The sequence below is a fragment of the Thermobia domestica genome, chromosome 13, assembly GCF_964235325.1.
Source record: "Thermobia domestica chromosome 13, izTheDome1.hap1.1, whole genome shotgun sequence".
Classification (NCBI taxonomy): Eukaryota; Metazoa; Arthropoda; class Insecta; order Zygentoma; family Lepismatidae; genus Thermobia; species Thermobia domestica.
Genome location: NC_137466.1, coordinates 154,717,433 through 154,743,216, shown reverse-complemented (window position 1 = coordinate 154,743,216; position 25,784 = coordinate 154,717,433). Strand labels below are relative to the sequence as shown.

General features: G+C 35.3%; 1 protein-coding gene across 1 annotated transcript in view; it reads left to right on the top strand.

Annotated features, from left to right (window-relative positions):
* LOC145668652 (neprilysin-like) overlaps nt 1–25,784 on the top strand; it is a 150,885-nt gene that overhangs the window by 45,021 nt on the left and 80,080 nt on the right. Inside the window, exons 2-6 of the mRNA XM_081736710.1 lie at nt 3,592–3,779; nt 6,073–6,179; nt 14,733–14,813; nt 21,194–21,355; nt 25,499–25,582. Coding sequence (XP_081592836.1) covers nt 3,700–3,779; nt 6,073–6,179; nt 14,733–14,813; nt 21,194–21,355; nt 25,499–25,582 — 514 coding nt within the window. The 5' untranslated portion in view covers nt 3,592–3,699. The remainder of the gene's footprint in view (nt 1–3,591; nt 3,780–6,072; nt 6,180–14,732; nt 14,814–21,193; nt 21,356–25,498; nt 25,583–25,784) is intronic.

Here is a 25,784-nt window from a genome sequence, read left to right as displayed (position 1 = left end):
GAACAATTTTTATTGTGTCTAAACCTCTAATAATAAATATAATATGTGGTGCTAGATTCGTGGAAAATTACAATTCATTTAAAGAGCTTCAAAACATGAATACGAAAGAATACTACCAGACTTACACAATTCAAATAGTAGACTTCAATAAGAAATCACGAAATATTTCATTCTCAACTTCCTTGAACCTTAGGATACAAGATCTCAAACATCTTCCTGTGTCCCCTTCATCAACAATTGCGCGTGAAAAGCATTTTCCTACAATGACGTTTATTGACCTTGAAACGAAAGAAATTACTTACATGTGACATGTAAGCAACTTATCCTCGTGTACTTAAATTTGTGAAGAGCTGTCTTCTGTACAGTCAGCAGCAAAAATATCTCCCCTCTGACTGCACTTGAAATCCATCAAGTTGAGAGTTCAGTACTTGTGATGCTATCAGAAACGCATGAACAGATACAATCCAAACTTACACCTAACACTTCAACAGCAGATAACAGTTGATAAGCTTCTAAAACACTGAAATAGGCTGGTAACATTGAGAAGACCTAACCGGCACAAGACCTAAACGACATAAGACCTAAAAATATAAGCACTAGACCTAAATTTTAGGTCTTGTGGTCTTGTGCCGTTTAGGTCTTGTGCCGCGTCCCCAAATAGGAGTTTGTTGTGGGTTTGAGGTAAAAAGAGATGTCTCCATTTTGAGATTACTGTTTGGAGCGTTGTCAATAAGTGCTATATAACAATGACATTATAATTACTTGTGTGTATGATGTATTATTTCACTATATTCTGTAGGTGAGACAAAAGGAAAAACTGATCATACATGAGTTAAAATGAAATAAAATTTTGGAGTTTTACGTCTCACGATCATACATACGTAGAAAAATCTTTGAAATTAACTGAAAATATCAAATCTGGAACGATTGAAGAAAATAAGTCGTAAATCTTTGTCTCAATTCATGGATCTACTCTGATTCGCCGTCAAATTTATCATTTCTTTTCCTTTCCACAGAAGATCTCGCATTTCACACAGAGTATGGATTGAAATTGAAATACAAGAACGTTAAATATTTCACACCTGCTGGAATTTGAATCCGGGCCACTCTGGTAAAAAACCGATGCGGTAACCACTTCCTACAACGATCACTTACTTGGTAATACACGAAAACTGTTAGCTAGTTGAAAATTGTTATTGTAAGACGAGTCCAGATACTAAGTAAGACTTGTGTGATGAGACGATGATTAGTTGATTTACGTATCATTTTCTTCTTGAACTCAGTAACAACTCAAATACACCTTTCTTAACGAGGAAAATGTCTGGAAACGTTCCTCAAGATGAGACTAAGATTTTAACCTTGGTTTCACACCCCAGGAAGAACAGAAAAATACCAGACGTTAGTTTTTAATTATTAAAATTGTATCAAGATGACGGGGAATATTAATTAGGTTTCGAGATATTTTTAAAGTAAAATATGTTCAGCAAACGTAACACTTCCGTAACTAGTCACCTTTATACGAAGGACTTTTAGCGTAGTCGTATTGGACGAAACTACCAAGCGGCAAGCCCGGTTTCGAGTCCCGTCATATCAATTAATTTTCTTCATCGATTTCTATTATTTACGTAATTGTTATTTTAGTTCCATGATTGCTTTAACATTATTATTATTATTATTATTATTATTAACGATCATTTCAAACCCAATTAGTTCACGGATTCCGTTTTACATAAGTTATTGTGAAGTAAAATATTACTTGTGTGAGAAGTGCATTTATACGTTGTAAGAGGTGTAAACTCCAATTATTCGCCCCAAACTCAGTCGGGTCTGACTGACAAAAGTTAGTGTGAAGCATGAAAGAAGGAAGAGTGACGATTTGAAAAATGTCAAATTCTAAACCTCAATTGCACGTTTCATGGTCTCTATATATCGAAAAACTGATTTGAATGTCCGTTCCTTCGTCCCAATCTTACGTGTTCTCGCCTAGAAATCATATCGTAAATGAAATCCGCACCAAATTTTAACCCTAAGGTTCTCGAAGAGAGATTTTCGAGTTCTCTTCCTATCCCAAAAACAAGGGAAGTTTACTGAAGGGTAAAAATTTTTTTAAATGTGATTTTCCATTAAACAACTCTTACGATTTTCTTTATATTTCATATACCAATATTGCATTGACAAATCCATAATGTGGTATAAGTAATTTTTCTAGCAAAATCTACGAGGGGTATTGTTGGTGGTGATTTTTTCGGACGATTTCCTCTAAAAATAATTCGGGCGATTTGATTCATATTTCATAAATAAACATTTCATTAGTAATTCTATAATGATGAATAAAATGCGTTCTACGAAAATATCCACAATTAATAGTTTAATCTTCGGGGTGAGTGTTTTTTGTCAGACGGTTTTCTCAAATACAACTCATACGATTTTGTGCATATTAGGCAAACAAGTATATCGTTAATAACTCTAACAAATGGCATAAGTCATCTCTTATGAAAAATCCAAAAAGTGGTAGTTTAATTTTGAGGGAGAGTTTTTCTAAGTGTCTAACTTAGAAGCGAAAACGTACATGGTAATTGCGAAAAAGAAAATAATCAAGATTTCGACGGACCTTTCAAGGTCTCTACATGCCAAAAAAAAAAAAGGTTTGGGTATCTGTCTGTCTGTTCATCCGTTCGTCCTAATATATGTACACTGTTCAACGTATCAACACCAAATTTTAATCTTAAATTATAAAACTCTCCAGGAAAGAGTCTCAAATTGTCTTCCTACAAAAAAATTGAGGATAGTGGGGTCTATAGTGAACGTGAAAATAAAACATTGCAATTTTCTCAAAAACAAAATGGCTCTATTAATTGTGTATATAGAATATATCATTAACAACCTTATGATATTGTATAAGTCATTTTACTGGAAAAAGTATAGAAGGGTTGGTTGTTTAGTTATATTCTGTCGATTTTCTCAACTTCGACTCAGGCAGGATTTTGTTAATAGTAAGTAAATATAACGGTATGGCAGTAGTCATGATTTTACTTAAGTAATGGGAGCGAGAAATTTTAGTATGGTGGCACGTATCTTTTTATATTATAAGCAAATCTCTACATTTAACCATAACATCACGACAGTTTTATATTTTTCAGAAACAAAATAATTATGCGTATCTCCGTGCTGCTATTAATACGTGACAGGTTTGTTTCTGTCATTAATTATTTTTTTGTAGATAATTATCCCAGAAATCAGTGAATATCAGAATGTGGCCTATCGTACTGAACGTAGAGTACTTTCATATCCCTCCTTCCGCCGAAGAAATTCTTCTGAAATCATCACTGCGCAAAATTGTTTTCAAGGAACGAACTTTTACAATGTTACGAAAAACGCTATTTATGCGTGGCGCACTTGCCCAGTACTGAGGAGGTTACTTAAAATAATAATAATAATAATAATAATAATAATAATAATAATAATAATAATAATAATAATAATAATAATAATAATAATAATAAAATTGAATAGTCAACGATTTTTTTCGTAATAGCTTTTACAATGCTAAGAAATGTGCTACTAATGTGTGTCCTATTTGTTTCTTTCCAGATAATTTAGCTGTTCCTATCTATGTAGGAGAAATTACTAAGACTTTCACTTTAATAGATGGCTTGCCTTGTATGATATTGACTTTCTGACTAACCTTCCGAACGGGAGATGACAATGAGTATTACAGAGAGTAGACAGCATTTGGCGCAAATGAATGGAGATGGAGGGGGGTTAGGACACAAAATTAGGTAAGCATACTTTCTTTGTGTTTCCTTGTGCTTACTAAATTTTGTTCTACATTATTTAATTATTCTGTTAAATTTAATATTTTAAATTGTTGCTTTGTCTGGAACACTTAAAACGGAAGTCACGAAAGAAGAGGTTAGCTGAGGACCAAAATTGCTTTCTAGTAATTAATTAATTAATTAATTAATTAATTAATTAATTTATTTATTTCAAACCTTTTCAAATAATTTGGAGCAGGCACAGTGGCTCAGTGGTAGAGCGCTTACCTGTGGTGCGTAGGGTCCTTGGTTCGATCCCCTGCAAAGTAAGTTTGTGGTGGACAACACCGTATCCATATATTTTCTCAGGACTCCCGTTTACTTCCACATTTTCATTCCACCAATTCTAGCATCGTCATTCACTTGTCTTAGTCATTTATCTCCTTTAGCTTGAAGGTCATAACGTGGGAGGTTAAACTGGAATATTTCAATTAATTTTACTTTCAAATAAATAAGAGGATTAGGTTGCATGTATAATTAAATAAATACAAAGGAAGAAAAGTCAGGATAGTACTTTATCATTACGTAATACATAATTTATACATAATACATTCAAAAATACATATTTTATCTTTTCAATAGTTGGTACTTTAATACGAACTAGCCTACTAGTCAACTCCTTTGCAGAGCAGACGCAATGATTAACTTCCTATTTAGAACAGTAAATATATATCTCTCTGCACTTTTTAAAAGTTCTACTCTTTCTCCTCGTTTTCCTTCACTTTTTTTTTTTTTAAAAAAGAATATTTAACAGAAAAGAAAGAATATTACTACAGTTTTCTCTGGAATTCCATAATACACAAAATGCTAAATCGGTGGCGTGTGAGCTAGGCGAATGACATAAAGACTGTGACAGAACGTTGCTGCATATAGTCTACTAAAGGAATGTGGCTATACAGAAGGAAGTGAATGATGAATCCCCTCTTTATTGCATAAACTGGCATGAATGAATACAAAGACATGGCAACGTCGCAGTTCTTGTATTTGCTAACAGCATTTTTTTTTAAAACTTTGAGCGCTGCTTTCTAAACGCCATAAATGCTGTCCCTTAGCATAGTTATTAAATTAATCAATGCCATTGACGGATGGTCTTGATAGTCGGCGACGTGCTCGACTAATACAGCTTTTTTGGAAGCTAAACAATTTGAGGAGAAACGGCCTATGCTGTGATGGTTGATCTTGCATGGCACTATGTGCACCAGACAACTACACTGGATTCAAAGCCGATCGTGATTGTCCTTCATATCCTTGACGTTTCATAATGGTGCTGTACAAATAACTGAAACTCAAGTGAACTGGGGAAGAATTAAGACGTCTCAAAAGCATTCATCAGTTTAGGAATTTTCTTTTAAAACAATAGAATATAAATTTTAATATTATTCTTTGAGGTGTGCGAAATGATAGAAAGAGGAGATATAGCAGACAATCATTTCTACACCCGATATGCTGAAGCTTATGCTAGGTTGGACAAACCCTGAGCTCTCTACTTATATTGTTTTCTTCTTTTTTCAATTTTCTGCTTATAACTACGTCACTTCTTTCTTGCTGCTGCCTGGTTACATGTTATTTTACTTATGTTCGTTTTACACTATCTTGGTGCAATAGGAAACCAATACTCACTATATGGTTTTATATTCACTGTAATAGTAATTCAATGAGAGCCCTCTCCGCTGGTCTTATAGTGGAGCTAGGGTTGCCAATTCTGAAAAATACAGTTACCGGCACCCGCGCACAATCCTCAAAACGGATGAAGAATAATTATATTTTAAACCTAGAAATATATAGTTGAAGCTGATAAAAACACCAATCTGCCGGTAAAATAGCGGCCAGTTGGCAACCCTAGAGTATTGAAGGTATTAGTGTCACTCGGGTACGACCTTAAACTGTATTCTCGGTTCTGAAAAGGGACGCTAAACTTCAATAATCAACAAATCAATTTCTACTATAATAATGAGGAGGGCATAGCTGCTCAGTGGTAGAGCGTTTACCTCTGGTGCATGGGGTCTCTAGTTCGATTTCCAACCAAATAAGTTTGTGGTGGACAACATCGTGTCCGTGGGTTTTCTCAAGGATACATCCTCTCACATTATCATTCCACCAATTCTTCCACCGTCCTTCATTTGCCTTAATCATCGTCCCCCTTAGCCTCAAGGGCGTAGTCGTGGGACGTTAAAGAAAGATTTCTACTATAATAATGTGCCTTTGTACAGTATTTCATAGTATGTGTCCTAATCTTATTTTTTCCTTTACTTTTCAGTTTTTCTACGAAATCTAAACTAGAGAGATCCCTAGTCTACATAGTTGGAATATTTTTAGTCATAATTATTGTATTGGCAATATTACTAGGAACGTACATTTCATATTGTAAGTACCATTAAAAGTAAAATATATATATATTTTATACGAAGACTTATTAAATTAAAAATACTAACAGATCATCTTGTATGATAAATTTATTGGTGATGGATAAGAACTTTCTTATGTAAATCCATTTGACTAAGTATATCTGACGAAGTAAGATGACTAAATAAGACGACACTGTAACAACTTATCTCTACAGGATCTATGTTGTTCCAAGAATTTTTCAACTGGATTACTCTTACCTGCTTGTCAAAGGCTCTATTTAATGTTACTAATTCACTTTCTTCTTATGGGTCTACATTGTTGCTAAATTAGATTCTGGCGAAATACGGTTGGCATTCAGGGGTGAAAGTAAATCTGAAAACATAAGGGGACGTATGACGTCACACCGTCCCCCGTGCCTATCTTTGCACATTGTAATTTTTGAGGAAGTGGGAGGACGCCATAGATTTTTTTCGAAGTGGGGTAACGGTTCTCCCTCACTTTTACCCTGTTGGTATTAAAATAACAATAAGCTTTAATTATTATTAAAGTAACAGTTACTATAATATAAACCATTATTGTAGGTAATAACACAATCTTTGTACTATTATACTATCAACTATTTACTGCAAAAATTGTAATTTAACAACGGTATAATAGCAATACCGTTATCAACGATTCATTGTAATTTTAATGAAAAACTATTACAATATGTCGCGCCTTGATTGCAAATTTTAAGGTGTTACTGTATACAATTTTCAGCAATTAGATACATAATATCATTTTAAGAAACAAATTATACACGTTTAACTCTTCAAATATTAGAAGTTAAAATCTAAAAAATAGAAAATAATATTTTAAAAACTACAGTACATAGTACATTAACGTCTACTTTCGTCATTACTGTAGTTGTGAAGAACGTAATTTATAGTTTCGAAAGATACTTAGATTTATGGCTAATGTGCTAGTAATATTAAGAACTAGCTGCCATTTTTAATTTGTTTATCGCTTAAAAAATGGTGAAAGTCTAAAACACAGAACATATAACTCAAAACTGAAAATTTGTATTGTTAAGACTTAAATTAAATCTTAGCTTTTTCCCTTATGTAGACAATTTAGACATGTTTCTGTATATTGTAGAGAGAATAATTGTAAATTAACAACCACAACACAAATAATAGGGTGGCCCAAAAAGTACCGTACTAATCAGCTCCGTACCGTAAGTACCAACGCAAATAGTACCGTATTGATCAGCTCCGTACCGTAAGTACCAACACAAATAGTACCGTACTGATCAGCTCCGTACCGTAAGTACCAACACAAATAGTACCGTACTGATCAGCTCCATAACGTAAGTACCAACACAAATAAAACCGTACTGATCAGCCCCGTACCGTAAGTATTAGCACAAATAGTACCGTATTGATCAGCTCATTGCATACAACACCAGTTTTTATTGCTTTTTACTTACATCTTAAGTTCGGAAGAGCCGAAACAAATAAGCCCATAAATTAGAACGTTATACTTGATCAATGCATGGGTGTATACATACTTTTGGGCCACCCTGTATATCCAGTGGCACCGAGTAGGTAGTCGCTAACGCTCTCGCTTTCGGTGCGAGCGGTCCCGGTTTGATTCCTGGTGGGAACACTCTGTCGAAAAAGTGTAAAAAGTTTTCTTTTCAGGCTAGCCATCCTGAATGAGGTTTTCCTGAGTCTTCCTTATTCATACCAGCCAAATGTCGGGGCGGTACCTAACATATAGGTCCCAGGCCGCCTCCTTCCTTCCCAATTCTTTGTTCCTCTCTTTTCCCGGATAGTGTGTTCGCCGAGGGAAGTTATCTCTCCTACGTGACGGGCTAGAATGGCCATAGATGCCGAAATCCCAGAAACTAAATCCTAAACAAATATATCCAGTTGTTCTGAAATAAGTGAGAAGAGAACATTTTCTGTGATTCGTATACACCCGTATATCAGGGATGACAAACATTTGAAACGTTTTTTTAAGACCGTATGAACAATGCCCTTTTTCCAGGAAGGCCACATATGATAGTTTTATACCTAATTTTTATGGACATTTTACAGTTATTACTTACACTAATAATATATATGAAAATGTTTGAAACTATTATTTGATCTAATATGTAGCTTCGGAATTATATTTCTCAAACCCAGAAGGTCGTGCTTTACCACTCTGAAGGCCACAGGTTCCTCCCCCCCCCCATTCGGTTTATATATTTGGTAATGACAGTATGTGCAATTATGTTAAACTAAATGAGTGAAAACTATAATGACATAGGTACATTTTGATGAAAAATAAAATTTTGGTAAATATTGAGGTAAGTTCATAAATAATAACTACACAGAAGAAAATTCGTGTAGCAAAAAGATCTGAGCAGAATGATGTTTCTGTCCTCGCCAAAGATATAGTTGTTTATAATAACACTTTTCTTACGAAACTTAAGGGATTAGCCAAATTTAAACTCGTTTTTCTCGGAAACAAGATTTATGTATTTACATCCTTATGGTTTTCACCCATTAATTACAGAAATACTTTAGAAGAAAAACAATTCTGAAATTCGTTTGGATAAAAGACCCTGGACCAATGTTCATGTACAGAAATTTACTCAGTCTACGGGCTTTTCTACGATTAATTGAACAAGAGAAATGGTCTTAAGTCAAAAAAACACTGTTGCACATTCACACACACACACACAAAATTAATGTTAAGTATTATAATATGCGGTCATTATAGTAACGTTGAACGTAATAACAGGAAATACAATATAACACAAAAAGTTACAGTTATTGTTTTCGTCACGTGTGAGGTAATGATAACGTAAAGAAGTAAAAATGTTCTCAGAGACACTCTTCCTACCAAAAACAACAAAATTACAGTGAATCCAAAGACAAACAGAAAAAAAAGAGAATCTCACCAGAAAATCCTCCTTCAAAATCAGATTGTCATCAAATAATACTTCCGTTTTACGTTTCAAAGTAGCGGGTGTTACACGTATAGTCTATATAATATAATCCTTATTTTTTTGGCGGTATACAAAATCAGCACCATTTATCTGAAATTTGTAATAATAATAATAATAATAATAATAATAATAATAATAATAAATCAGTATTTTTTTTCTTAAAATTTTTATATTTGCGAAATGAATATTTTAATTTAAAGCAGTTTGAAAACTGGAACAAGACTATAGTATATTATAAGTATTTAAAAGATAATAGATTTAAAAGACAATAGATGACAGCACATGCTAATTTTATCACGTTAAAATTTTTATTCGTCGTTAATATTTTCACTTTTTGCCACATATATAAATGTGCTGTGTTGGTTCCGGCCAGAACAGATGATAAATGCCAACATACTTTACGGGCGAGTCTACGGGAGCGAGTAAGAGCATTTAAAAAGAAACAAATTTTTCGAGCTTTTTTTTTTAAAAAAATGTTGATTTCATTGGCCTGATTAGCCGAATTGTAAAACACGCGACACGGTCCCTGGTTCTACTTCCGATTTCATCACTAACATTTTCTGGTATTGGTATTGACCCATCATCATGAATGGCCATGGTGACTCAGTGGTAGAGTACTCTCCTCTAGGGTATGGAGTCCTTGGTTTGATCCTAGCTTTTGTGGTTGACAACCACAATTGTGTGTTTTTTCGTGTCCTATCATGTGTACTTCCAATTTCTTCATTCTCTATATCGTTCGTAATCATTATATCCTTTAGCCTTCAAGACATAATCGTGAGTCGTAACACTGAAATATTTCATTTCATTTTATCACCATCCTGAGGCAATTGAGGAACTACGTGAATTAAGAAGTACCGAACTCACGTCCAGAAAACCAGAAATAATGCGCTGACCACGCATAACCATGTTGAATGTGCTACATCTGGGCAGTCATAACTCTTCGATTGTAGCGACAGTGAGCTGAGTACGTCTCTCTATCTGTTAACCAATTTAATCAGTATTTCAAAACTGTATAACTATAAACAAAACTAGAAACAATGAGACTATCTTGTTATCTGCCTCTCCTGCAATTCGGCTTATCTCTGTGAAATGAAATAAAATAATTAATGTTAATGAGCACGTTATGTGGTTACGTTATATGGTGTATATATGGTATATATACAGGGTGTAACTAAAGGTCGTTTATAACGCTTGGGAGGTGATTCCTCACATGAAAATAAGCAAAACGTTTATGTGACATTTTCTTAAATTCGGCGTCATTTCCGAGTTACAAACTGTCGCAAATGGCGGCAAAACGACGTGTGACACCTCATTCCGGACAAAGAAAAGGTGCAACAGCAAGCGGGTCTACACAGTTTAGAGAGAGTAATGCCTGAATAACATATTGGTGTGAGAAGCAAGGCAGTAGGGACGCGGCACAAGGAGTTCCTTTTCTGCATCCATTTTCCACATGTCAGTCTGTCCACATAAGAAAGTTCCCTTTGAGAAATTCCTTATGTTATTCAGGCATTACTTTCTCTAAACTGTGTAGACCCATTACTGTTGCCTTTCCTTTGTCCGCAATGAGGTGTCACATGTCGTTTTGCCGCCATTTGCGACAGCTTGTAACTCGGAAACGACGCCGAATTTAAGAAAATGTCACATAAACGTTTTGCTAGTTTTCGTGTGAGGAATCACCTCCCAAGCGTTGTAAACGACCTTTCGTTACACCCTGTATATGCTTGTCATTGCTTCTTCGCCATTTCATGATGTTTTTTCACGACACCGACACCACTGTAATAAATTAATCTTTTATTAATACTATTTAATATTCGTTAAGTTCTATTTTCGTATAGGAAAATTAAGTTTACAGGCATCTACATGCTTTAGTGTTTGAAAATGAAATCTTTGAGTTTTACGTCCCACGGTTATGCCGGTTAGGCTAAAGGAGACGGTGATTATGAGAAATGAATGAAATGGTGGAATGAAGAAAGTGGGAGGAAACGGGAGAACCCCGAGAAAACCCACGCACACGGTGTTTGTCCACCACAAAGTTCACTTGGCGGGGGCTAGGATCGAACCCGGGACCCCAAGCACCAGAGGTGAACGCTCTACCACTGAGCCACCGCGGCCCCACTTTAGTGTTTGATCCCATCTTAAGTAATTTTACGTATTCAGCGCACAACGATTGAAACAAAAAACTATCATAGATCGTAATAAGTACTTCTAATGTAGCTATTAGTTATTGTCTATGTCAGTGGCGGATCTAGCGCCTTGCTCCCCCCCCCCCAGTTTTTAAAGTGACAAAAATAAACTATTACTTACATATTTTTGAAAGTGCATAGTAAACTTATGATATACCTATCATAGTCTGAGTTCTGGCTGCACCCCTAAGTTTTATCTTCTAGATCCGCCACTGGTTCTATGTATTGGTTTGTATATTATAAATAATATTTGGTATTTTTACTGTAAAATAAAAATATTCTATGAAATAAACGCCTATCTTAGTTGATCTATTTGCATACTGTTTTGAACATCCTAATTAGATACTAAACGCTACAGTACATTGTTGTCTCGTTTCGCTACTCCACTCATGACACTAAATTATATAAAATAAAATGTCAGTCTCAGGAAATAATCAAAACATCCACTCTCTCTCTTGGCCGCAGCTCTCAGGCAGTGAAACATTGAAAGCATGTGGAAAATGGATGTTGACGTCGAGCAACAAAGAAAAATACTTGTTCTATTGTCTTAAGTAATTTTAACACTTTGCAACATGTATCCGAAAGCAATTTATTTTATATTTTCCGTAAGCTCCCCAAGGACAAAAAGGAGTAGAAGCTGCGATTAAAAATTAAAAAAAAAAAAATGTAAAGAAACGAATGAGGAGCCTTAATGGCATCAATCTGTTGATACACTCTACGATAATACTCACAAAAACAATAAAGAGTACAATCGCTGGATGTATATTTGAATCTACTTGTGACCAAAAAAAAAAAATCCTTTTCTTCCCTTCGGTTTAGTTACTGACCAACTTCAACACAAAAAAGTAAAATATTGTCTGCAAGAATTTCCCAGAAATAAAGATTACGTATGTGTCCAGCACACAGAAGTAAATTTAATATTAACAGCATAGGAGCAAGATGCTTCAATGTTGCCAAGTTCCAAGATAGACAGATGGCCAACTTGTAGAATTATAAGTATATAATGCAATGTTTTATGGGGAAATATAGGTTCGATAGGAAAGAGGCCAACTTAGGGAGAGCCAAGTTGACAGGTTTTAGTATATTTGTTTGTGATCATTGAAATCTTCTAAGTGATAATTCCTGTTTTCTTAAACAAAATCTCTGATAATAATCAGACACCAAGGGCGCCAATGTTGTGGTTTCGAGAAGGGGGGGGGGGGCAAGTATATGTGACATTTCAAATGTAGTTTCAAATTTTGCTGTAACAATTCTAAAAAATCTATTAGGTTTTCGATCGTCCGAAGTACAATTTCCTCCAGAGGGGGTGAGCGCCCCACCTTGCTCCCTCTGATGGGCGCCCTTGTCAGATATTGTAATATATATTTTTTTTTATTTCTTTCCTTAAACATGTTTACTATGGCAATGTTGCTTATCCACTTGAGTGTCATCCTTACGTAATAGAATGTGTTTAACTGTTGGTAACTGGATGGAGTTGGCTTTGGGAATATTCATAAGGACCACTATCTAAGTGTCAATTATTCATCATTGAGCTCTGAGAAACTCCATACTCATTCTCTGGAACAAAATAAACATGACAAATATTGTCACTCAGTCACTTAATGAACAGTTGGTTATCCACTTTGTAGATGAAAATGCGCAGTTGATTTTCTTTTGGCTTTTAATTCAGTAAGATAAAGTTTAAAATCAGCCTACCAACTAAAATAACCTTAATTTATTATAAAATTCAATGGATTAAAAAGACATTTTTTTTACCTCGATCACACATTGGTTGGTGTTCGGTTCCCGGTGGGGTCACTCGGTCGAAAAATTGTAAGATCTTTTTCAAGCTGGCCATCTTGAGTGAGGTTTATCTGCGTTTTCCTCATTCACATCAGGCAAATGTCGGGATGGTACTTAACATATAGGTCCCAGGCAGCTTCCTTCTTTCACCAATCCTTTTTTTGTCCCCTTTCCTAGGATAGTGTGATCGCCGAGGAACGTCATCCCTCATATGTGACGGGCTAACATGACAATAGATGCCCAGAAAGCCCAGAAATCTAATTCCTAATTTCCCCTCTAACACAGGTTAACTTCCATCTTGTCTGTGATTCTATGCAAGATAGAATTTTCGAGTCCGCGAGCTCTTGAAACAGGAAGCTGCCACCTGTTCCATTGTCATCTCAATTGCATAGATTTGATTTAACTATGGGTATGAAAAACTAAATCTCAACTTTTTTTTAAAAAAAAATGACACAATATCACACACACAACGTTATAACAAAGGATGGTTACAGTAGGTACTAGGTATGAGGTCCTTTTCAGTGAATCATGTGTGTATTGTGATCTTCATCTTATTGGTTATTATTTTAAGTTTAGTTCAGTGTTTGAAGAAAGAAACTGAAAAATGTACGGTTTAATTTTTTTTGCCAGAAATTAATTTCGAACTTCAACGTAATTTTTTAAAATTTATTTCGGAGATACTTATGCATAATTTTATATCAGTCTAAATATTGTGAAGTAAAGTGCTAAGATGTGTAGGTTGAAAGTAATTTTGAAGACTGTTAAATTACACTGATGTTTATAGTTAATGGAATTACAGTTAATATTCTCTAGTGCAATACATGATTATTATACTTGACAATTTAAAAGAAGCAATCATTGACATCTATAGAATATTAAGAATAGCAACATTACGTATTATACTTACAGCAACGTTTCTCAAGCTGTAGTCCGCTGGCCACAAGTGGTCCTCGAGGTCTACTCTTGCGATCATTACTCTAGAAGAAGACCAAAGAAAAAACGATACCGTAGTGTATTGGGTATCACTCACCATATACTTGATGATCTGTTTTGAAAATTACATAAGGAATTGTCTTTTAACTTTGTATCTCCCATGACTGACATTTTATGAAATTTATGTTCCTATCTACTCTATGAAATTCTCTTGATACTACTCAGTTATTTCAAAACAAACTAATGTGAATTTATTAATACCAATATAACAGTAAGAGAATTATAATTACTGCTACTTTAAAAATAGAAGGATATACATAAGAATATATGATAACATAACAATAAGAACATAAGAATACATGCTCGAAACATAAGAATATATGATAAATTCGTTTCGAATGGGACAAGAGGAAAGTGATCAGTAAGACATTCTGACCAAAAGCAGTTTTCACTGGAAAAAATTTCAGAAACATTTACATACAAAAATATTCTGCAGATTCATAGATTTTAATCTGAATTCATTTTTAAAACTATGCTCTTGAAATATTAACTATGCATAATATACTTAATAGATTTAATTTATTTTAATTACTGAATATACCTGTAGTGGCGAAATTAATGAATATACTATTGTAGGTGCGACTCTGAGTGCCAATGCATATACATAATTATTGTATGATTTGCAATTTTTAGATAAAGATGCTGTAGCGAAAGAGTCAACTAGTACTGAAGATTCAGGGAAGTATTGTCTAAGTCCAGCATGCATACATGCAGGTAAGTTCAAAATTGAACGCACCAAAAATAAATGTTACAAATAGTTAGGATCAGTGTTAAAGAATATCTTGCAATGTCTTTGTATGTTAATAACAAGTCAAACAAATTCTAAATTTTATACATTCTGCAAACGGCATTAATCTTAACTTTTCCACATGTGTAGACTAAAAAACTTGTGCTCTTTAGGAAGCAAGAGAGCACAGATTTTTGAGTATAGTATACACATGTGGAAAACTTAAGATTAATGCCGTTTAGAAAATGTATCTCACAAGGAAAACAAAGAATCAGTTTAGTGGGAGATCGAATTCCTGATGATAACAGACTGAAAATAATGTAAAAAAGGGCACCTAATGGACAAAAGGAACGAAAGTGTACAAGAGAGTTAAAACCAGTATATGTACACTATGTGAAATTAGCCAAAAAGGAGTTACGTATAGGGACAACTGTAGTCTACGTGATCTTCGCGCACTGCAAGATATACTGCACCACGATATTCTATGTTGAGGATGAGGTTATCAATAAGTGTTAAGGGTGCTGTTTACCATTCGTGGGTCAATGCCTCCCTGAACTCGGCAATCGATTTTGGAGCCATGTGATCAGTGTAATTTGCCTACCAAACATGTCCCATTCACGTTCTAATGAGTTCATAGTGGTCGACTAGGTCAACTGAACGTCTAATGTTCTGAGTCTCAAGGTACTCATCCACCATGCCAGCTCGATGATGACGTGCATTATCATCCGATGAAACTAGAGCCACTGCATCCTGAAACAGACAAACTGCTTCAGGATATTATTCCGATACCGTATATCTTTGATGTTATCCTGTTTTGAGACATGCAGGGGTATGCAAGACTCGAGGATAATCCCACCTCACATCATGATTCCTCGACTCCTTAATGGACCAATTCATTAATGCTAGCAGGAAGAAATCTGTTGTGGGCTCCCTCCAGATGAATTCAAGTCTTGAATCACTGCTGAGATAAACGAGTTTCTATGGGACATATCTTCGTTGTTCGTAGGGCAATGAGTGATGTTCTCTCCAGTAACTCAAACGAGATCTTCTTCACAATTGGGTTAATGAAATACACGTTACTGGCCGTGTTGCATACAGGTGTCTCTCAGCTAACCGTCTGTATACTACAAACATTGAAACAGCGGTCCCTGTAGCAGTCCCGGATCTGAGACGGAGCTGTGTCTATAGCGCCTGGTTGTTCGCGGCGTATTAAATGGTTCTCTTAAGCAGTGATAATCCTTGGATAGCCTCCGTGAAACCTCGGAGAGACGTTTTCACCCTGATGGAATTTTTTACTATTCTTGAGATAACACTCTGTGGAACACTGAGTTCGGGTAACACTTCCAACTGTGACTAACCCTTCTGAATCATCCGATTATTTTCCCACGCATATCATCAGGATGGAACTTCAATCTACAAATGCACCAGCAATAAGGTCAACAATATACGTATATGTGTGTATGCTGTACGTGACTTCTCGAACACAATTGCTAGTGTGTAGAAACAGCGCTCGTCACGTACCCGAAATCAATGTTTGTATGGACCACCAGCAAGCCATAATATCAGGAATCATACGTGGCAGTGAAGGACTCGCCCTGAAAAAAAAATTCAAAACTCTTACGATTCTTTCCAACGACAGTTTTGATGCGATTTAATGTTAATCTTAAGTTTTGTACATAAGTATGTATAAGTCTTAACTCTATCTAATTAAATTTTCCTGCCATCCGTATGCTCCCTAGCAGGAAAAAGGTTGAAATTATCATATCGTTTAAAAAGAGGAAAATACAAATATGAATTCAAATTACGATTGAAAAAAACTGTAGGTTACATCCAAAGCGTTTCTGTTTATTTTGTTCGTAATTTTGTAACATCAAAGATGGAATACCGCCACTTACACTTCTTCTTCTTCTTATCATTTTGCGACATGTGCAAATACGCCAATACAATGCACTATTACCATTCAAATCAAACTATCATACATGGTCTGTCGAGAAACAGAGAGAGTACTATCTGTTGACTAGAGCCCATACTAACTAACTAACTAACTAACTAACTAACTAACTAACTAACTCTATGGCCTATGGAACCCGGAGGTTCAGTGCCGCGTTCACAAAAGCTCTCCACTGACTTCTATCCTTAGCTAATTGCATCCAGTTTCTACTTTGTATTCCTATCTCTGCGAGATCCATCTTAATATTGTCCTCCCATCTGCGCCTAGGTCTTCCTAATGGTCGTTTTCCTATGGGTCTACCAGTCAAGACTTTGAAAGCGTTTCTACTTTCTTCCATTCTAGCTACATGACCTGCCCACCTAACCCTCCTAGACTTGACGACCCTAACAATGTTGGGTAAACCGTATAAACTATGTAGTTCCTCGTTATGAAGCTTCCGCCATTCCCCATTCTCGTTCCTCTTGGGTCCGAATATTCTTCTCAGGATCCTGTTCTCAAATACTTTCAGTCTATGTTCTTCCCTCAGAGTAAGCGACCATGTTTCACAACCATACAGAACAACAGGCATGATTATCGTTTTATATATTTTAAGCTTCAAATTCCTCGACAGAATTCGCGACGACAAGAGATTTTGAACCGAATAGTAACACGAATTCCCTGCTTTTAGTCGACATTTAATTTCTTCGTGAATATGATTTTTGTCTGTTAATATTGATCCTAAATATTTGAAAGTATCCACTTTATCAAAAGTATTATTTAATATTTTAACGCCTCCACAATTTGCCGTATTACGGTCCCGACGCACTTCCATGTATTTAGTTTTCTCTGTATTTACTTCTAAACCCATGTCCCTGCAAGCATTTAATAAGATCTCTGCATTTATTTCTACTGTTCTCCTATCATCCCCTATTAAATTTACATCATCAGCATATGCCATAACCTGGTGAATGCCGTTCAACTCTAGGCCCTGGTTGCTATCTTTGATTTTCCTTATGGCGTATTCCAGCACAAAGTTAAATAATAATGGCGACAACGCATCTCCTTGTTTCAGGCCATTTTCGATGTGGAAGCTCGTGGACAAAAATTTTCCTACCCGGACTTTACTTTGGGATTCACTTAAACATATCTTAATTAATCTAATTAGCTTTCTTGGTATTCCAAGTTCTGTAAGAACGTTGTATAATGTTTCTCTCCTAACCGAGTCGTACGGCTTTCTAAAATCAATAAATAGTTGATGTACCGGAGTATTGTATTCCCACTTTTTTTCGAGTATTTGGCGAATGGTTAAATATTTGGTCGATAGTTGATCGATTCCGTCTAAATCCACACTGATAATCTCCAATAATTTCATCTGCGTATGGGGTCAGTCTTGCTAATAGAATATTTGAAAGGATTTTATAGGATGTTGACAGAAGAGAAATGCCTCGATAATTATTACAGTCAGTTTTGTCGCCTTTCTTGTGAATTGGAACAATGATTGATTCTTTCCACTCTTGTGGCAATTCTTCCTTGTTCCAGATAAGGAGAATGAGTTTGTGTATCTTGTTCTTCAATTTTTCGCCTCCAGCTAAAATTAACTCAGCCGGAATTTCATCTACACCCGGAGATTTGTGTTTCTTCAATTTCTTTATAGCGGCTTCCACTTCTATTCGATTGGGTTCTGGAATATACGGTTCTGCGGTGTGCATTTCCTTTTCTCCACGCACATTAGTTTTTGGCTGCGTGTTCAGCAATTCGTCAAAGAAATCTTTCCATCTATTTAAGAGGCTATCCGTATCGGTGAGAACTGTTCCGTCAGATTTCTTTAATATATAAGCACGAGGTTGATAGCCTTTCTTAAATTCGCTGATCCCCTTATACATGTCCTGAATATTTTTATTTTTACTATTATCTTCAAGTTCCTTAATTTTAGCTTTCAAAAAATCACGTTTCTTTGTTCTAAAAGTTTTGGAAGTTTCCCGCCTGATATCTGCAAAATTTTGTGTAGTTGTTTCATTCGGATTTTGTAGCCACCGTAATTTTGCCTGTTTTCTCTTCTCTGCTAGTTTAATGCATTCTTGGTCGAACCATGGTTTGTTCCTACGTATTTCCGCATGTCCCAATTTTTCTATTGCTGAACTTTTAATGCTATCTCTAATTTCAATCCAAGTATCCTCAACACTAGTGCACTCCGAGTCTTCTAAAACCGCGAATCTATTCGAAACTTCAATCTGGTATTCCTCTCTTACCCGGCTCTCTTCTAATTTCTTTAAATTAAATCTCTCCGTTTTCGGACATTGAATATTACCTTTATTCAACGATAATCTCTCCCGTATTATCGCTACTACCAGGTAGTGATCAGTGTCACAATCAGCCCCTCTAAACGACCGGACGTCAATTATGTTAGATTGTGTTCTTCTATCTACTAAAACGTGATCAATTTGATTATGTGTTTTTCCGTCTGGTGATGTCCAAGTGTATTTATGAACGTCGCGATGTGGGAATTTTGTACTCTTCACGATTAGGTTTTTGGATGTTGCAAAGTTCACGAGTCTAACACCGTTGTCATTACTTTCCTTATGCAAACTTTCGTTCCCTATAATCGGTTTGAAAATATCCTCGATTCCATACTAGAGCCCATACTACATTAGGAAATGTGTCGGATATGCTCCGATAGCGTAGAATGCAATTATATGCAGCAAAATATGTCGGATGCCTTCCGACATCGAAGCCAGAGAGGTCTGACATAGATAGGATCGGAAAAGAATAAAAGACAAGAAGCTAATTCTTGATGTTCTACTTAAACCCTAAATTGCAAAAGTTCTAAAAATCATCTACCTGCGTAAGTCCTAAATTATATAAAGTCTAAAGGCAGAAGTCTTAAAAAATAACTGCAGTTTAAAACTTGAATTGGAATTTTTAGAACTTGTGTACTTCAGATTAGATTAAGTACAGATCTCTTCTATTGCAAAAAAGCTAGCACCAACATAATGTTGAAGTTATCATTCTGGAGAATGTGTTCTGCTTATAATAAATTATGTGGAAATAGAATGTCATGTAATTCACTTAAAAAAAAACCTATTGTAAAAATGTATTGTAATTCTGTAATTGAGTATCTGCGTGTTGTATTGGTAATTAAATAAATAAAACTTACCATACTTTACCATAAAATAGTTTCGAAGTCTAATAAAACTAGGTAGATCCTAGTGTAGTTTATAAGAAGGAAGCAAGTGACACTTTTTCGCACTATTTTTTTTATTCTAATTAGAAATTTTAAAAATATGATTCTAAAATGCCATAGCTAAAATGTTACAATTCCATTTGACATATTTTTCTGGAACTTCTTATAATTTAATATTGTATTTACTTATTGTATCAATATGTATCAATTAATTGATATTGATTGTGTTGGTGTTGTACAAATATAAATTGATTTCCTTGTCGAATATACTATACGTACATAAGTGCATAAATCTCCTTGACCGGATTGACTTTATCAATTTGGTGAGTTTGCCACGATATCTGATAACTTATTGACTACGAAGTACAAAAAGGTACGAATCACACAACAAATACAATACAGTAGAAAGTTTCAATTCCGTCCGGTAGATGTTAACCGCTGGAGGATATTTCCTGCCACCTAACGGCGCGATATCTAACTTCTATTACCTTTGTTTTAATAGAAAATGGGATAATGGTAACCACTGCTAAAGTCCTCATTATTTGTGAACACAACTTATTGACACCATTAGCAAACTGGGCTGAGATGTTGGCACTAGCTGTCTATTGCAAGAAACAGAATTTTAAAAAATCGTCTTTGTTTATGAGTTATTAAGTGAAGTAACGGACAGACATAGTAACTACATGTACGTACTAACATTATGCATAATATTCCAAATAAACATAGGAGACAAATGGAGCTTCGTAAGTATCTTGTGCTAATTTGTTACGCGCAATTTTTGGCTTCGATTCTCTCTAGGCTGTTATATTTGTGACTGATTGGCTTAGTATGTGGTTTGAGAACCAAGTCATTACATTGTGAACCAAGCGAAAGATAAACTGAGACAGTTGACCGGAACGCCATGTAAATTTGTTTCCTACGTGCATTGGTCATTCTGGTAAGTTTTAATATCAATCCCGATTTTTCGATAGAATAACTCACTATATTCCTCATAATAGTACTTTTCCAAATACCCATAATAACTATTCAAAAGACTTTTTGTGCATAAATATTTGGGTAAATGCAGAAAGTATGATAATAACAAAGCAAATTGTATAGAAGGGTCATTTTCACAGAATTAAATAACGGAAACAACATTCTTGTACCGAAAGTACATTCCTGACAGATGTTTTATACTAATTCTCTCTCTCTCTCTCTCTCTCCTCTGCAAAATACGTCATGTTTCATACAAAGTAAATTGTTCTTTTGTCTTTCAGCATCATCAATTTTAAAATCAATAGATGAAACCAAAGAACCTTGTGATGATTTTTACAAGTTTGCTTGTGGAACATGGGATAAAGAAAACCCTATTCCAGATACAAAATCAAGCTGGGGAAGCTTCGGAATACTCAGGGACCAACTTCTAACACAAATTAGAGGTAAGTACATACTCTTCAAATCTTATGTAATTTATGAAGAAATGGTCAAAGTAAAACTAGTGTGAGATAATACGTAGTTTCCCTTATTATTAGTAGTATTTAGCTGAAATCATAATTCAAATAAACGGATGCGATTGAGGGAATTCCCTTTCATCATAAAAATTAATTTCTGACTTGTATGATAGAAATTACTTCTTTCTGATGGAAAATTATTTGACCTCCTCAACTTTTAAATTTTATATAATATTTCACAGAATTTTAAATATATTTCGTGATAAAGAAGTACTGTTGTATGACTTTTATGAATTCCAAAGAAAAAGTCTGTAAAATGATTGAGCTGAGCGAAGCGAAGCTCTTATACTCGGGTTAGCCGTTTGGTTGTCCGCGAACTCCTCCTAGACCGTTTGGCCGATCTCAACCAAACTTAGCACGCTGATAGAGTATGTCGTGCTGAGTGACAACATAGGTCGAAATCAAAAATCCGATGTACCATCGAGGAATAATCACCGAAAAACGCTTCCTCCTAGACCGTTTGGCTGATCTCAACCAAACTTAGCACGCTGATAGAGTATGTCGTGCTGAGTGACAACATAGGTCGAAATCAAAAATCCGATGTACCATCGAGGAATAATCACCGAAAAACGCTTCCTCCTAGACCGTTTGGCCGATCTCAACCAAACTTAGCACGCTGATAGAGTATGTCGTGCTGAGTGACAACATAGGTCGAAATCAAAAATCCGATGTACCATCGAGGAATAATCACCGAAAAACGCTTCCTCCTAGACCGTTTGGCTGATCTCAACCAAACTTAGCACGCTGATAGAGTATGTCGTGCTGAGTGACAACATAGGTCGAAATCAAAAATCCGATGTACCATCGAGGAATAATCACCGAAAAACGCTTCCTCCTAGACCGTTTGGCCGATCTCAACCAAACTTAGCACGCTGATAGAGTATGTCGTGCTGAGTGACAACATAGGTCGAAATCAAAAATCCGATGTACCATCGAGGAATAATCACCGAAAAACGCTTTCTGATTACGTAGTTTAAGCTCGCTCAGCTCATTTCATTGCAATCGGGTATATCCATTGCATACCTAGTTATTTTCAGACTAGTTTTGATATCTTCTTTCAACATTTGCCAATTTAATGGGAAAAGTTAAACACAAGGAAATCCTGAGACATACGGAAAACAAGGCGTGAATTTCGATGAATAACTAAGCATTGTCAGAATCAAACTATATTAAAGCCCTATTGCAATATGTGGTCAAATAGCATATTTTTAAAATGTAATATATTCACTGATTCCTTTTTCGTTCCAGTAGTTTAATTCGAAAATTAACTGGAAGCATAAACAGAAATCCAAAAATTTGATAATTTTGAGATAATTTAAGAATTTTGTTACCGTAAGATCAAGGAGCTGTTTATAAGCTTCTCAGTTTCTTTAGCGATATACAATATGTCACACATGTCGAGTGTCTAGGCAAGGAGAATACCTTCTCTGTGGTAATGTCAATGTAACTTTGATATTAGTTTGTGGCTATGGGGCCGCGGTGGCTCATTGGTAGAGCGTTCACCTCTTGTGCTTGAGGTCCCGGGTTCGATCCTAGTCCCCGCCAAGTGAACTTTGTGGTGGACAAACACCCTGTGCGTGGGTTTTCTCGGGGTTCTCCCGTTTCCTGCCACTTTCTTCATTCCACCATTTCATTCATTACTCATCATCACCGTCTCCTTTAGCCTAACCGGCATAACCTTGGGACGTAAAACTCAAAGATTTCATTTCATTTTTTTTTTTTTTTTAGTTTATGGCTATATCCATCTTACAAAAGAAGAGGAAATTGTTCCAAACTCTTCTCCCCATTACAAATTTTTCTTCGATTCTAACTCTTCAGACGTTATGTATATTTCTTAATTAGTATTCGGTTTTCCTATCTTATGCTATCTTCTTTTCTTTATTCTTTAACAGTCTATTACATTTTCCAGTGAAAGCCAAAGTCTACTAATCGAACACTTTGTTTGCCTTTTTCTTAAAAGATTAGCAAATCATTATACAGATTAGCAAATCATTTCCTCCACTACTAAACTTTAATTTCTCTGTTCACACTTCTTGTATTACATTGAAATATATCTTTATTTTTACCTTTATAATGTTTCTGGAGTGTTCCTTTCTAGAGAATTCTAATTGTCTCTAAGTAGATATGCTTAACACATTGCCTATTTCATATATTTCATGGAAAAGACAAAACACTTTTATTTATTTATTTATTTATTTCCCAATATTTTAAATTTAATTCGCATGTTTAAATGTCAGGTGTGAAAAGTTGCATATACAGTATTTCATTGATTAATTGAAGTGACTTGACTTGATAATTATGAGATGCGCCTATCTAGGTTCCTAAAACTTACAAACAAATTAATTCAAACTCGGTTTGCACATCCATATTCTGTGGTTGGTACCTTGGTTTGGAGTTTAATGTTTCTAGCAGCGAGGATTCATGAAATGTGAAACTTAGATTCTAACACACATTCGAACCGCATGAGCTTCCATCGAGAACGAACTAGGATCTCCTACGCCCGAGCCACAACAGAGCTTACGTACATCCATATCCTAGAATATATGCTACATCTTTAAAATGATTTTTTTTTATTGAATTTAATCTGTGATGAAAGTTCTTTTCTTATCCAATCTTATTTTCTAAAGTTTGACTTTCTTGTGTGAATGTTTCTGAAGTGTGAGTATTTACAAGAGCTCAATTATATATTAGTTTGTCTATCGAACTGCGTTAACTACGTTTCATAGATTTAGAGTAAAAATCACTTCCAAATCTAATTTTTTCTCTCGCTTTTACTAAGTTCTAGCTCTGAAAGCACGTGGTTTCGGATCTATAACCATCATCATAGATCTTCATTATTTGCTTTTCCTTTTAAATATCTATGGTTTCATTTTTGTATTTCATTTTTTCGCCCCTCATTTGTTTCTTCTTCTTTGAAAAATTAATGACAAGGACATTATACATTGTGGTAAGAAACTATTTGAACAATCTTCGGGAGCTGATTCCCGACACCGAAACCAGCAAAAAAGTCCTATGGAACTTTGGTCAGTGAGGGATAGTTTCGGCGATATAAGGTGCTGAAAGCGTGGGGAAAATGGTCTTCAGGGGGATGTAATTCAAAAACAACGCAGAGAGTGTAGTTTAGAACGTGACACTCAAAATCATACCTGCTTGATTGAAAAATGTATCTTTCTAACCTCCGCAAGTTGTTAGCGAGGGATTCATCAAAGGTACATAGGGATTACTTGCCAGGTTAAATGGAATCCCTACGTTCCTTTGGGGAATCCCTCGCACACATCCTGCGGAGGTTTGAAACATACATTTTTAAATCACGCAGGTATAATTTCGAGTGCCACGTTCTAAACCACACTCTCTACGTTGCGTTGTTTTTGAATTACAGCCCTCTGAAGTTCATTTTCCCACGCTTTCGGCAACTTATATCGCCGAAACTATCCCTCACTGATCAAAGTTCCATACGACTTTTTTTTGCTGGTTTCGGTGTTGGGAATCAGCTCCCAAAGTTTGTTCAAATAGTTTCTTACCACCCTGTATATCGTACTACGAGTTCAACTAAACTCATGCGATCTGGATTAAACTTGGCATAGTCGTAAACCTTGACATATTATACAAGTTCCTGAAATATTACGATCTCCTTGGTTCCTAAGTTAAACATAAAATAAAACTCAAATTCAGGAAGATGTTTTAAGACTATGTGTAAGGATCACTAGTTAAATATGCCGTTTAATGGTAAGTCTCGATGGTAAAGCCCAAATATTTGCTTTTCTGCTTTTCACAGAACTAATAAATCTCAAAATATTGTCTACTTAAAAACTGTAATACTCAATCGTAAGACAAAATACCATTTTCGAAATAATATTAGCTGTATTTTAATGAGCGATAGCGATATTAACAAGTAAAATATTTTTTTTTCCCTGCAGGAGATATTTTTCTCTTTTCATGATTATTAATGGTTCTATTTAGTGGTGAACTTACTGGACAAACTGTGTATTATTAACATTGTAGCTAAAGATTGAACCTTCAATAACTTCTACTGCTTGTCTTCTAATAAGTTCTTTTCTTTCAATATTCCAGATATTTTGGAAAGAAACGATACAGAGAAAGACCCACAAACTGTGAAACATGCTCGTGCTTACTACAGAGCATGCATGGATGAAGGTAAGTAAACATATCAAGAAATAAGTATCAGTTTATATTAATTTACTAATATATTTTCTGCACGTACGTATTAGTGTTTTTATTGTATAAACAGCATACAGAAGCCCTTATTATTCCCATGTTCCTTAGAACAATTTCTGAAGTAGTTTCAAAGTCTCTTGGGTTTAATACTACAGGATTCTTGTTTCTCATGTTATAACAT